Source organism: Harpegnathos saltator, unplaced genomic scaffold (genome assembly GCF_003227715.2).
Source record: "Harpegnathos saltator strain DR-91 unplaced genomic scaffold, Hsal_v8.6 scaffold10, whole genome shotgun sequence".
Taxonomy (NCBI): Eukaryota; Metazoa; Arthropoda; class Insecta; order Hymenoptera; family Formicidae; genus Harpegnathos; species Harpegnathos saltator.
Genome location: NW_020229873.1, coordinates 273,323 through 288,236, shown reverse-complemented (window position 1 = coordinate 288,236; position 14,914 = coordinate 273,323). Strand labels below are relative to the sequence as shown.

The following is a 14,914-nucleotide window of genomic DNA, read 5'->3' as shown; positions in this document are numbered from 1 at the left end:
GATGCACACCCTGATCACTCTCAAGTCGTGCAAAATCCGCGCACAGCCGCGAATCATTCTCGCGTGACATCTCGCATGACTGTCCGTAGTTCAAAGTGTTCCGTATTTACGTGAAACGCCCTGTGGGAGAGAACATTTCGCTAGAACGAATCGCGGGATTATTCTCCCGCGCCTCCCGGTGGCACAATTATACAATATACAGGGTGTCCCATTTTAAAGGACCCGCGCAAATATTTCAGAAACACTGCGTTAAATCGAGAAATTTTGCTTAAGACAAAAGTTGTTTAGCTTCGTAGGGGGACATAGGACAGCGATAGCATTTTGTTTATAGATGGCGCCACTTTCGAGATATTCACTGATTATCAATTTTCTTAAATGGAAATCCCAGCTTTTTATCACATCATCTTTTTCTACCAATTAATTTAAATAACTTTTGTCTGAAACGTTTTTTTATTTGCTTAATATATCTTGAGATATTTAAGGAAAACTTGGTAACTTTCTTGGTATATTTACCTTAAGATGTCTCACTAACTATTCGTCGAAAGGAAAAATAGTATCAGACTTTTTTACCTTGTCTACTATCAAGAATATATTACTATAACAGTGTCCTAACTTTTATTAACTTATCGACCTTTGGAAATTTCAAAATTATTGAATTAATAAAAGTTAGGGCACTATCATAGTAGTATATTCTTGATAGTAAATAAAGTAAAAAAAGTCTAATATTATTTTTTCTTTCGACGAATAGTTAGCGAGATATCGTAAGGTAAATGTTGGAAAAGTTACCAAGTTTTCCTTAAATATCTCAAAATATATTAAGCAAATAAAAAAATGTTTCAGACAATAGTTGTTCAAATTAATTGGTAGAGAAAGAGAAAATTGATATAATAAAGAGCTGGGATTTCCATTTAAGAAAATTGATAATCAGTAAATATCTCGAAAATGGAGTCATCTATAAACAAAATGCTACCGCTGTTCTATGTCCCCCTTCGAGCTAAACAACTTTTGTCTTAAGCAAAATTTTTCGATTTAACGCAGTGTTTCTGAGATATTTGAGTGAGTCCTTTAAAATGGGACACCCTATATATTTGTACAGTTGCGGTCGCGTCCGCCTATCAAAGCGCGCAAGTGTTGCGGCGAACGCCAACACGGCGCGTTTCACTAATTAATTATTATCTAAAAAACGTGGCAACCATTCGCCCTTCCCCTCCACCCCTCGCCCTCCTTGCGCACCTCTGATTCCACGAATGCGTGTGTGTTGTACATACACACACACACACGTGCGCGCGGATCACGCACATATCATCAATCGTGACAGTAGTAAATTGCGGCCGTTTAACAAACGTTCCCTCGCACAATGGCGAGAAACATTTTCTCCCGGCGCTGTGAATATTTCTCGTCTGACTAAGAAATTTATATACATTCGGTATTTAAAGCCATTATACGTACGCGCCTAATGAGAGGTTCTATCGGCGGTTATTGAGCAATCGCGCTCGCCGACAATGAATGCGCGCAGGAGAAGGGAAGAGAGAGAGAGAGAGAGAGAGAGAGAGCAGGGAGAAAGAGAGAGAAGAGAGAAACCTCGATTTCCCACTTGAAGCGTTCCGTGATATTTCGCCGAATTAATCGATTAAACACTGCAATCTCGCCCGATCGCGTTCCAAGTCTTGCGCGAGCGCGTTGCACGTGCACGCTCGGCAACGAATTTTGATTAATCGCGTTATTATGCCGCCATTTCCGGCCCGTTATATTTTCGCATTAATATATTCCCGCGCGGGGAGAAGGAAGAGGCAGGAACAGCCGGGTGATTCTCACGAGGCTGTTGTTCGCAACGTGCTTTTCAACGGCGACGTGAATCATCCCGAGCAACGACGTGATGATGTGTACGACGGTTCGTCGGCCCGTCGTACACGGGGGGCTCCGGCTCAGGTCGCCGAAGAATTGTATCGTCGTGTCCAAGACGAAAAGACGTCGTTCGACTCTCAGAGCTCAAGGGCTCAGGGCAGAGCGGATCGGCGAGCTGCGCGCGTCCGAGCGCGCGGTTGTTGGTACGAAAATCGCGCTCAGTCGCTCAGTGGTATTTCTGGTGCTCAGAGATAACTCACCCGAGGAGGGCCTGTCCGAGTATCTGGTGCAGTAGACCCACGCCGGCCACAACATCTTGCCAGGGTCGGTACCGGTCGATCCGGTAGGGTTGGGCGGCGGGTTTCCGGCCGAAACGCCGGTGGGAGACGCGTTGGTCGTCGCGGTCGTCGTCGTCGTCGTCGTCGTCGTCGTTTCCGTGCCGTTCCTCTCGGAAGTGTCGGAGGACGATTCGAGGAAGTCCTTGGTCAGGTCGATCGGCCGCGAGGCCACCTTCTTGGGGCGCGATTTCTTCAGGGAGATTGGGTCCGTGATCCTCCGGCCGAAATCCGCCTTGAGAATATTGTCTATACTGAACTTGAGACCCGCCTGGTGCTGCAGATTATTGTTGTTGTTGTTGTTGTTGTTGTTGTTGTGGTGATTGTGGTGGTTGTGGTGATGGTGGTGGTGGTGGTGGTGATGATGATTGGCGTTGTTGTGGCCGATGCTGTTCTGCAGGCCGTTCGCGGCGGCCAAGGTGCGTCCGTTCTCCTCCCTCCCGGTGCCGCCGGGTGACGCCGGGCTGCCGGGCTCCCGTTGCAACAGCTTGCTGACCGACAGCCGATGCTGGTGCACCGAATTGGCCGGCACATGCTGCACCTGCGAGCCCTGGTGCAGATGCGTGGTGTGGGCGTTCGCATGGTGCAGGTGTTGGCTGCTGTGGTGCGGCATCAACGAGGTGGTGCTGTCCCGCGGGTCCCTGCATGCGGCGGGATGGAGAACGGGCGTCGTCGCCTGGAGCCCGGTGACCGTCATGGCCGACGGCGGCGACAACGAGAGTCTCGTCACTAGGGGTACGCTGATGGGTGTACGGTGCAGCCTCTCGACGGTCGGGTAAACGATCTCGTGGCTCAGACCGTGTTGCACGCGCGCCGGATAGTCGGAAATGTCGACTTCCCTGCCGGAGGAGTATCGAGGGAGTAGGTGCTGATGACTGGATTGGTACCTGGGTACGATAGCCTCTTGGGTGGCTTCCGGTCGACCCGGAGACGAGGCAGTGGCCGATGAGGAAGCTGGGGATCTGACGGAAGACGCCGTAGGGGACGACGGTGGTTGGCTGTAGCCGGGTGGACTCGGTGCCGGTACGTGATTGCCGGCTGCACGCTGGTAGTAGAGGTCGTTGCAGCTGGTGGAGCTGGACGGCGACGGCGTCGCCGATGTTCTCGTGTTCTCCTCATCGCGAAACTCACCTCGGCTGCTCGCGGACTCCCGGTCGTACCTGACGGAGCCGCATACGCGCACCCCAACCACGCTGCTCGGCGTTGGCTCGCTACCGACGCTCAGCACCTCGCTCGTGTCGCTCTCGCAGTCGCTGTCGGCGTTGCACTCGGCCCCCGCTCGCGTTTCATCGCGTTTCTCCGCGTCCTCCGCGTCCCGCTCCAATCGCGACCCAGCCAGATGGCTCGATCTGGCCTCCGGCAAGTCAGAGTCCAGACTCACCGGCTCCGGAGGTGTGCCCGACATCTTCTTCGGAGCGGTAACACCCGCCGCACGCGGATCAAGCAGAGAGCTGTTCCCGACCCGACGCGACGCGACGCGCGATCACAACGACGATATTCCCGCGGACCGCGGGAATCTCATGATGCCCTCTCCCCCCCGCCTGGTACGCCTGCTCCGAATTGCGACTCTTCCCTCAAAGTTCTTACATCGTCTCGCACGTCTTCTACCTTACGGAAACGCCCCGCGCAGCACTGCCCGACGTCATCCTCGGATCTGTGTCTTTCGTCACGAGCTGCTCGGGACACGCTCTCTCACGATCTCCTCTTCATGTACATGTTTGCGGACAGGGAAGTTGTAGCGCGACGAGTCCGTGTGGAATCCTTTACTCGACTTACTTCTCTCTCGTAACTCCGCACTTTCAACTCTCCGTTGCTAACGGCTAAGCCCCGCGCTCTCACCCTGCTTCATCCCGACGGACAGTTTCCGCGGACTGCTCGCGAGCGATATCGACACGATCCGTTCCACTCTCATGGCCACCCCCCGTTGGCCGTCCTCTCTCTCGTTGTCCTGTGTCTCGGTGATATTACACCACAAACTGCCTCGAACGGGTCCGGCACTCATTGAACGAGCGGCGAATCCTTAATCCCATGGGTCTTGGTTGGCGGAGTCCTGCCATCACCCAACATAGAGCCCGTATCTTCTCGTACGGCTTTCGCTGTACTATCCTAACTGGCACTCTCACATATTCCCCGATTCCCAACCGGTCGGACGTTTCTCGGGAGAGCCATGCAGCAGCGGGAGTTCCCTGCCGTCCTCGACACAGCGCTACGAGCGCTACGAGCGCGCTAGAGCGAGGTGTGTCTCCGTTGGACGCGGAGGCCACTTGTGGTGTCCGTCTGGCGTGGTCCGGACGGCGAAGCGGCGCGACGACGGTGAGCGAAGGTCGCGGCGGCTCGTGACACGCACCGACGTGTGGAACGTGGAAATACCTTTCGCGGGTCTGCTGGTGGAGACGCGGGTCTTTCTCGACGGAGCCGTGGTGTGCGACGCCGTGAAACCAGACCGGGCTGGTTGTCCAGTTGCTTGCCGCGGAACGTCTGCGGCGAGGAAGCGGCGGGAGGGCTCGCGATGGGCGTTTCTGGGTGTAGACCGGTGCGCGTGCACGCCTCCACGTTGACCCCGCGGAGACCTGGACGCGGCCGTGGGGTGAGTCCGCTCGACATCTGGTGTCCGACGCGCGAACTCGCCATTCCGGAACGCCCTGGCTCGCCCCACTACGCGGTGCCGGTGTCTCGGCGGTTCACCTCATAGGTGCTCGCCATGTCCCACTTCTGCTGCCTCCACTCTTCTGCCTCACCCTACCAATTCCGCGCGCCGGCTATATCCGTCTCTGTCGCTCGCCCGGAGATATGGTCTCCCCTCGCCTCCTCGTCACCCCCTGTCGAGGGTTCCACTGACTCCCCTGACCAGCCCTCCTTCCGCCCCTACAACAGCGAGGAGCTTGTTGGATATAGAGCCCGCCGAGGTGGCTGCTGCAGAGTCGCGTCTCCCTCTCTTCCGCGCGGACTTTATTCCGTCTCTCGGCGTGTACTCCGTGTTTCTTCCGCGCGCGCGAGTCCTGTCTCTGTCCATAGGTGATCCAGCTGCGCGCGGCCTATGCCGCGTCGGTACCTCTCCGTCCTGCTCACTCGCTCGGTCGTTTTATTGCCGGTGTCTGTCCCTCTCGCTTTTATCCCCACCTCAGCACCCACCGTCGTCGTCGTTGTCGTCGTCGTCGTCGTCGTCAGGTTCTGTTTCGTGCTCTCCTTCTCGTTTCCCTTCGTAGTCGGCGGTTGTTCCTCTCTCGTTGTCTTCTTCATTCCGTCTGCTTCGCATGCGTTCTCTTCGATCCGCACCGTCCGCTCATACGCGCTCTCAGCCTCCAGTTAACTGGAATGGCCTCTTTGCATCTTCAACTTCCTCGATTGGGAGCCGAGAAAAAGTCGCTCGTCCGCTCGTCACACGCTGTGGAGTCCGATCAAGACCCAAGTCTTGATTGGTCTCTCATCTCCTTTGTATTCGCGCTTTTGCGTCGTCTAGACTCCTCTTACTTCTCGTTCTCGCGAATTTCCCGACTTTCGGTTTCGAAACGTTCCGTCCGTTGATCCGACGCGAGGGGTGCGCGCGAGTTGGGGGTTGGTTTTTGCGCACAGGACGACGTCGGCCGACAGAGAAAGAGAGAGTAGTATTGATCTCTCTACGTGCTGGAAGTTGCGCGCGATCGCAGACTCGGCGACTTGGACGTGTCTATAATGAGGCTCTCTTTACCTCATAATTACGGGGGGAGGGGGAAGGAACTAAACGAGAGCGATCGAAGGGGGGAAGCTCGCGTGACATGAAAATATGCAAAGAGGATGAAGACCGCGAATCATCATCGGCGCTGAGATGGAATTAATCGTCTATCGATCCAACGCGCGATACCTGCGCTCCTCCGCCGAGGTTGGCGTGCGCGCTGCTCGTGAATCATGTATTCATTTTTCGCCCGACCAGCGCGAGGAGCTCGCGTCAACGTGGGACTCCCGGGGGTGGCGATCGCGTTGAAGCTCATTATTAGCTCGATCTTCGTACTTCGTTCGCTGCGAGAGCGAAGACGAAGTGCCGGCCGATAAAGAGGCCGTCGGCAACCACTGGGTCATCCCGAACGTAATACGGATTCCCGAGTAATTAGCGATCGCGTGAGCCGCGTGAGATGGGATGCAGATAGACGGTGGTAGATGCCGATTTGAAGGGCAGAGAAAATATGTAATTAATGTTTCTGCAAACCATTTGTTTCTCTTTACTTAGATCTTTTTTTTTTTTTTTTTACATCGGGAAGCACACGTGTTGCACCGATCTTTTTACGTATCTTACGAACTCTCGAGTGATCTGTTTGAAGCATTTCATGGCACTTGCTTATTCGCAAATCTGTCTCATACACGAGTTCATCACAAACATGAAATTTTTACTTTACCGAAAAGTATCAAAATGAAGAGAAAATACCGGCACAAGTAAAATATTCAGCTTACTTCCTGTACAGAGCTTTCTAATATTTTCGAGAAGAAGAAAATGATTCTTCTTTTAAATACACGATAATGCGAGGCTTCTCCCGAATCTGAGTATGCTTCATGATTATTATCAGGGAAGAATCTCTCAAGATAGCCGTCATTTAAGAAGCGAAAGAGATAAACTAGTCGCTTTTCTCCACAGTAGAATGATATTTTCTTCCGCGTACGTCCCACGTCAGAATTTCCGCCTCTCTTTGTTTCTCTCTCTCTCTCTCTCTCTCTCTCTCTCTCTCTCTCTCTCTCTCTCTCTCTCTCTCTCTCTCTCTCTCTCTATCTCTCTCTCTCTCTCTTGGCGCGATCCGTGCAGTCTCGAGACTTCAGTCAGTATTCAGCGGCGAGAGAGGTGTACTAAAAGGGTGGCGAAAGAGAGAGAAGGGGGGGGGGGGTTTCAACATATAACCCGCGTGAATTCTGTTACTCCGATGAGAACCGGAGTTGCCGGCCGCGGCTTGCGGCTCGAGCGTGTGTGCTTTTTCAATTGACATTTCAAACAGACACACGTACAAGCCGACGCACACGCACACTCGCAGAGGAGTCATCAAAGCTCGGCCACCGTAATGACGCATTGTCAGTGTTAACACCTCGTAAACTTGAGCGCGAAAATCCGACAGCCGGCGAGGAACCCGGCGAATGAGAAGCCGAGCCGTGTGCCTTCGCGAAGTTTGCAAATTCTTCCCCGTCCAATTATTCACTCACGTTACATTACACACCGTTCGTGTTAGTTACTACAATGAAATTGCAGTTATTCTCGTCACGGAATGAGATACGTTCGTTCGCGCGTTGTCTTGCGCGCGGCGTTGCTCGCTCCTCGTCCGCGTCCGCTCGAAATAGACCCTTCGGCTCGCGACACGCGCGAATCGCTCCTCTTTGCGCGCGGCGCGGTAACTCGCGTGTACGAAAGGTGAAATTCGCGCACGGGGCGAATTTCGCCACGCGTCTTCGTCCTCTCGTCTTCGTCTTCGTAGGCGGCTGTTCTCCGTCTCTCGTTCTCCCGCATCTTCTTCCTCCTCTTCGCGGGAAATCGCGCAACCGCTTGCGACGCATGTAACGTCGTCTCGTCTTCGACGAGATCGACCAAGAGGGATGAGGCTCGCGTAGGATAAGGGAAAAATGCGAAGGGTAGTTCTTTTTCAGCGGAAGAGGACGTTATGAGGCGGCAAAAAGAGCGCGGCGACGGTCAAACAGACGCGATCGCGGGATTAAGAGCCTCTCTCTCTCTCTCTCTTTCTCTTTCCCTCTCTTGCTCTCTCTCTCTCTCTCTCTCTCTCTCTCTCTCTCTCTTGCTCTGTCGACTATCGCGATATCCTTCCTCGCTTGCAACATGTACTCTTCCCCGGCCTCGAACTCGTTACAGCCGGTCGGCTTCGTAAATTTCGTTAACGCCGGCTACCCCGCATTCTCCGGCCTTAACGAGCGTCCACGCGCTCGTTAGTATCCCTAAGGCCTCCGCTTAGGTACACCCTGTAAGTTAGCCGGGACTTGCTGCGCTCGCTAATTCGTAAGCGGCTACTCTCATTCGTCGGGAGGATGCAGCTCGCTCTCGTGGAACGAGGTGATGCATCCTTCTCCAGGAGCGCATTCACCGAGTCGACTCGCGCGAATTCGCGCTGCCGTCGTCACGGAAACTCCTTAAACTCTCTTAATGTGCGCGCACGTGTGTGTGTATGTCCGTGCGACTTCATCTTCATTTCCATCCGGATGTCGATGCCGGACGATTTGTATTAATCGCCTTTCCAAATCAATGTTTCTCTCCACGGACTCGCGTTCTCGCGCGATTCTCCGAGAGCGATTTTCTGTCGCGCGACACGCGACCTCGCATTCTCCGCCAGAAGCGGATCAATTTGCATAATTTACACCTTCACGTCCGAGTTGACTGATTTCTCGCCGATTCTAAGCACGCTTCTAGAATTCACTCGTTCTTGAATTCAGCCCCGCGATAATTTGCGCCGCGCTCCCGATGCGCCTGGGAAACGTCAATTACGGCGCATCCGCGCGAGGCTTTTCTAGCTCGGACGAATATGCAGAACAGCCGCCTCCTTCCCCGGATTTGTCGCCAACGGAGACGACGACGTCGCGTGTCGCCCGTCGAGCGAAGTCCGCAGAGCCGCTCGCCTAGCGGGAGGCTGCGTCCCTGTTACCGCGCGTACATATCGATTTCTCGAGTATCGAGCTGCCCGGCAGCATTAGCATGGCAAAGAAGGCGCCAATTTGGGCCTGATAAGCGGCCTGCCGCGAGATGCAGGATAGGACACTGCTCTATCGATTGTTGCGAGAGCCGCCCTCTCTATTACAGCTTTCAATATAGCTGCGCCGCGTCGCGTTTCCCTACTTAGTGTATTATTTTTCGGCGATTCTCCAAAGGCGAGCGCGCGTTATCCGCCGACATGACGGCGGATCAAATTTGCAAAAATGACGAGGTAACGAGGCAGCGTGAAGGAGGCAGCAAGAAAGAGAGAGAGAGAGAGAGAGAGAGGGAGGGAGGGAGGGAGAAGAAAGAGAGAAGAGGATTCGCTGCTTATACAATTAATCGAGGAGCGCAGTCCGCTGATGTATAGATAGAATTCTCCCTTAATTAGTTTCCCTTCGCACATAAATTACGGAAGAATGAAATCTTACAAATCATTAATCCGACTCGACTCCCTCGTATCCAGCTCGACGCTCCTCTGACGCCCGAGCCGAACGGGCATAATGTGTAATTAAATTATTATTAATTAGACGTTTAGATAGAGCCGCGCGCGCGCGAGAGCGAGAGAGAGAGAGAGAGAGGGAGGGAGAGAGACGGACAAATGGCCCCGGCGGTTTGATAACGGCCAGATATACACCGGACGCGGGGAATCGCGGCGGCGCATCGTAATAACGAAACATTATTGCCCGCTCGCGCGCGCGCGCGCGTCGCAAGACACACTTTGCGCAGCCGAGATAAATTACGGACGGAATCCTCCCCTCCCTTCTACCCCCGCTCCTCCCGCAATGGAGCCCTTATCAGATCCGTCGGGGATCTGCGGCGTCGCAGCTCGCCGGCTCGCCCGCGTTATTAGGAAACTTCTGCAGCTCGGGAATGGAGAATCGTTCGGACGCGAATCCGTCGTTCTCGTAGTTTTAAGCGGGGCGGCGATGGCGGCGGCGGCGGCGGCGGCGGCGGTGTTGCGGCAAATTGCCCCGGATCGCAGGGGGCAATAATGCGGCGCGCCGCGGGCGCTAAATTTCGTGGGATCACGCGAGAAGACCAGTCTCGCGGGCTTTATACCTCCGCGCAGGAAATCACCGAGAGGTGCATCTATCAGACTTATCTGACGGCGCGGAGTTGGCGTAGCCAGGCCGCGCGGTGCCTCCTCGCCGAGGCCTGACAATCTTATTTATGGCTCGCAACGAGAAACAGACAGCCACGATCAGCGAAACGATTCGATTCGAGGCGATATCGTTTAATCGATCGCTCTCTCTCTCGCGCGCGCGCGCGCGCGCGCGCGGTCGTCTAGCGTCCGACTGAAACGTGCTGTCCCTTTTTTCGCTTTCTCTCTCTCCTTCCTCCTCTTCTTCTTCGTCTTCAGATAAAACGATGATGGGATATTGCTCGCGGTTTGATAGCCGCCGGGATACTTTCGCTGGACTTCGCGTTTGAATACTGCAGGGCGGCCGAGCGATCGGACGGCTAAATAAGACGCCGGTGAATAAATCGTTTAAAACGTGCATCGCCCGGCGAACAATAATCCAGGTCTCAGCGTGGAACTATTCGCGCGTGTCGACGGAGGAGGAGAGCGCGGGGAGAAAACGTGGGCGAGATGTGAATCGAGCCGAGAAATTACCAGAAGAGAACATGAGGGGAGATATAACTCTTCGTCTCTTTAAAATAGTCCCGCGCGTTTCTAACAACAAGTTCGAAACAAATTCCAGTCAAGTCGTCTCTCGGATCAGTTCCCATTAATTTTCTCGGAAAAATGTCTTGCCGTTGGATAAGAATTGATTTGATTCCTTCGCGTTTCGCGCGTGACAGTGTCGGGCCGCAGTCGATCGGAAAACCTTAGTTGATCGAAGCAAGTCAATAATCAAAATTAATGCACCGGTGTGTACGCAAATTGTGGGTAACTCAATCGGTCGGTAAAATCCGTCATCAATCACAATCGTGTCAATCGAAGAAGAGTAATCGTTGGAGAAAATCGTTATATACGACCACCATTCAGTTAACCCTTTGCACTCGGATGTTCCCTTTTAGGGGACATAAAGACCTTATCAGTGATTATACAGGATAAACTTATGCGAGCGCAAATTTTTTTTTTAAATACATATCTTCTTGGTGATACACCGCATGATATGGTGCCGTTTAAGAAGATAAATAAACAAGACTGTAGCCCAAGAGAAAGAGACTTTCAAAGCTGAAAGCAGATCATATTGAAGTATCGAGATCTTTACCAGCACTAAGGCAGAAAGGTAAAAATTGGGAAAGCAATATTCTTTCAATAAATTTCATTTTGTGATTTCGTAATTTACAGTTCGAAATTTCCGACCCATTTATTTAGTTTACAGAACAATGGCAAAAAGCGAAGCTGCGATGCGTATCGGTGACTCCGCACATCGGTGACTTCGCACGTTATCACACGTTAGAAAAGTATAGGATATAAAATTTTGATTCTTTTCTCCCAGATATGTTCCTCGATGTCTAAAGATTCCTAAAAACCAAATATCATTGCGACAAATTACTTGCTTTCAAAACTACACTATTTAATATGACGCGATTCCTGTCGGCTTCCTTTTCCTAAAAAGGTGCCGCCGAGCTGTTGATAACCCGCGAGGAGGTGCTTTCGAGCGCAAAGGTTTAATTTTCATCGCATTCGAGTCAAGCAAAATTTTAATCCACCCCGACGCGAGATCTTTGAAGCGCGGAGAGACTCTGCGGCCCTTGCCGTGCGGCAAGAAGCCGACGGGCAACCACCTTACCCCTCGACTTACTTCCACCCTCTGCCAACCCTCCGACCGAGGCGCCGTTTCGCGTTTCGCGAAAGGACTCCACGCTATCGCGTTTTCGCGCGGAGCAGCAGCGCGTCGATTTACTGCCGCGCGGCTGTACATCAGAAGCGGTCGCCGCCGCGACGGAATCTCGCCGGAAGATAATCCGAGAAACCTCGCCGAGGGGATTCCTCTGCTCTACCTTCCTTCCTTCCTTCCTTCCTTCCTTCGCAACGTGGCGCGCCCGGGGAACGTAACTTCCGCGGGCTTCGCTATCTCGACCCTCCACACCTCTACTTTATTGGACGGTATACACACGGCGGTCGAACACGGCACACGCGGGAGCGGCGGCGGGGGGGGGGGCGATACACACGGTGGCGCGTTAAGTGAGCGAATACGTGTACGTGACCCTTTCTCTCTCTCTCTCTCTCTCTCTCTTTCTTTCTGTCTCGGTCTTTCTCATTCTCACTCACTCGCGTATGCGCCGCTCGGAGTACGAATACGTGCGTGGGTCACGAGGGAGGAAGGAAAGGAGGGAAGGTAGTGGTGGTGGTGGTGTATCGGCGCGGTCCGCACCCGGCGAACTCCGCCCCTGTAGGGCCCGTATCGCGCGATAACTCGATTACCTGCGATAACTGAGTATTTATTAGTCCGCGAGATTTCATTTTGATACTCACCCTCCCCTCGCCTTCATCCCTTCGCCTATTCGCCCGCTCCTATCTGTCTCTGTCTCTTCCCCCCCCCTCTCTCTCTCTCTCTCTCTCTCTCTCTCGTCTCGATTCTGTGCTTGACTCTCTGTTCTCTGCCGAGGGAACGAGAAAGATCGATCTCCGTTTGGAGCATTTAACGTTTTTTTTTTTGTGATTTAAATGTAATAATAGGAGAGTAATATTTTTTAGAGGACTGAATATCCATGATGTCTACCCTCTTTTTCTTTCGTCTCTTTTATCCATCTCTCTCTCTCTCTCTCTCTCTCTCTCTCTCTCTCTCTCTCTTTCTCTCCTCGTTTATTTACCGCGAAATTATTCACGCGTTTTCACTTTTACCGCGTCGCCGCTGCCGCTCGACTCGTGTCGATCGACGATTATTTCACACTCGGAATTAAATCGGATTCTTTTAGCAAGGCTGCGTATACGAGGGCGCATAGCGAGGGGGAGGACAGATAGGGGTGGGAGGGAGGGAGGGAGGGGACCGATCGACCGAGATATACGTATGTATCGAATTACGAGCGGATTATCGTCGGCCGAGGATCAACGCGTTGCCGGGGCTGCACGATAATTATTTCTGCGTTAGCCATAATTATTGCCGGGATGGCAATTAATTCCTGCCGGAGCGGCAATTAATTTATTGCGGCTTGATTAATTACCGCATGGTAGGCGGGCGAGACAGTTCGCTGTTGCGGCTGATTGCCCTTTCGCCGTGCAATAAGGTCCAACCGGGGCGACCGCCTCTTTTTTCCGGAAAGAATCGCGGGAATCCGGCAGGACTCTCGCCGGCCGGTGCCGATCGCGCCTGAAAAATTCAGGACTCGTGCGAAAATATAGCGCCGTGGCGAATGCGCGTCTTCGGCGCGGTGATCGGTCGGCCGATAAAATGTGGCGCGCGAGTCCTCGCGCGATTTTGCACACAACAAGTGCCTGAAATTCGATAACGGGCACATTCATCATCCGTCGCATCGCATCTGCCGCGAATAATTAAAGCGGAAGCTCTTCGTGTACCCTCTTGTCTCCCTTCGTTTCGCCGAATCGAGAACCGGTCGTTCGTCGATTGTTGCGGTTTCTTTTCTCTCTCTCTCTCTCTCTCTCTCTCTCTCTCTCTCTCTCTCTCTCTATCTCTCTATCTCTCTCTCTCTATCTCTCTATCTCTCCCTCGCGTTATCGCATGGATCGTACGATAAATGACGGTCGCGTCTCGTTCCACGTATGAGATATATCTGCGTGGAATTTTCACTTTTCACTTCTCGTGGGCTCTCTTCATCTCCGGCGATTGACCGACATTCGACCGACGTCGGTCGAATCTGTCTCGCGAGACAGATGCGCTATTTGGGAGACACGATTCGTCTCGTTTCGTGAATGCTTTGTGCCACCGACAATTTTTCCAGATCGGCCAGGTAGAGGGATTCTCTCGTTTCTGTCGCGCCGGCTTCTAGACTTCCCTTGTCGGCGAGCGCGCGTGTATCATGGGGATAACGTGAAAGGTTGATAAATTCGTGCATTCGATCCGAAAAGGGAGGAATCTTCCTGAGTAGGTCGTCGCGGTACTGTTTCCGGGTAATTTAATTATTATGGGTTTTTTATCAAAGTTATGATTCACTGAATCTTGCCTATGTTTCATACAATTAAAGAAATTGGTCTCCTTATAATTTAATCGGTAAAGATAAAGATTCTCTTGTCATAAAAGGCGAACGGATCGGTGTTGAGATACTCGTTGATAAATTATCAGAAAGTTTAAAATCTCCTCTGTCCTCAGATGCATCTGTCACATTTTCCATATAAATAATTCTTCTGATATAAGATCTCATGCGAAAGATGAGATTGAAATTTGAGGAATCGCGTCGTCTTGCACTTAACTTGATGTATCAAAGTATAAAGTTGCAGGAGTATTATAATTATAATATGGCTGCAAAGTAGAGACATTGATCTATAAAGTGCTTTTCGTACAATCTCTTTATCATTATTTTTTTTTTTTTTATCAAAGTTACAGCTCATTGAAGTTAGACTGCCAGGTGTTACGCTAGGCTGACTTGTCGTTAAGTTGTATCACGATCGAGGTCGTCAATAAAGGCAGGTGGCGGCTCGTAGCGGAGAGTTGGGAACTAAGGAAAGTCTCTTAGCCGAAACTCGAACCTTTCTTGTACCGACCTCCCAGACTATTTAGCCAAGTCTCAAACCCTACTTTCGGCGATATGTTAGACATCGAGACGCCGTTAGATGGCGACACGAACAAGTTGCCGATTAGAAACTTTCAGTTGGTATAGCGCGCGAGTCGCACCGAGATATCTCATAGTTTTATTACAAAGTATTCGCTGCAGTTTGCTGCTTTTTACGATGAAAAATCCAGCATGGTAGCACAACTCAACGACAGGTTAGACTTACTTACTTTTTATCACCAAGTGGTATGATTTAAGGACTACAAATGTAGCGCGAGATTTAAGGTCTCTGCTACTCGCCGCGGCCATCTCCATTTGTGATATCAGAAAATGTTAAACGCTCAATATTTATGCAAAATACGTTAAATAAAAGGAATATATAAGACACTTGCACAACTCAAAAGTCTCATGATATTTTTATCTAGAGATTCTCTTATTTCCAAGTTTTACTCAACTCAAA

At 51.9% G+C, this 14,914-nt stretch overlaps 1 protein-coding gene across 2 annotated transcripts in view; it reads right to left on the bottom strand.

Moving 5' to 3' along the window:
* LOC105182915 (transcription initiation factor TFIID subunit 1) overlaps positions 1-4,890 on the bottom strand; it is an 81,497-nt gene extending 76,607 nt beyond the window's left edge. For both annotated transcript variants that reach the window (XM_025308235.1, XM_011140704.3), the window contains exon 1: positions 2,106-4,890. In XM_025308235.1, coding sequence (XP_025164020.1) covers positions 2,106-3,585 — 1,480 coding nt within the window. In that variant the 5' untranslated portion in view covers positions 3,586-4,890. The remainder of the gene's footprint in view (positions 1-2,105) is intronic.
* Between the last annotated feature and the right edge of the window lie 10,024 nt (positions 4,891-14,914).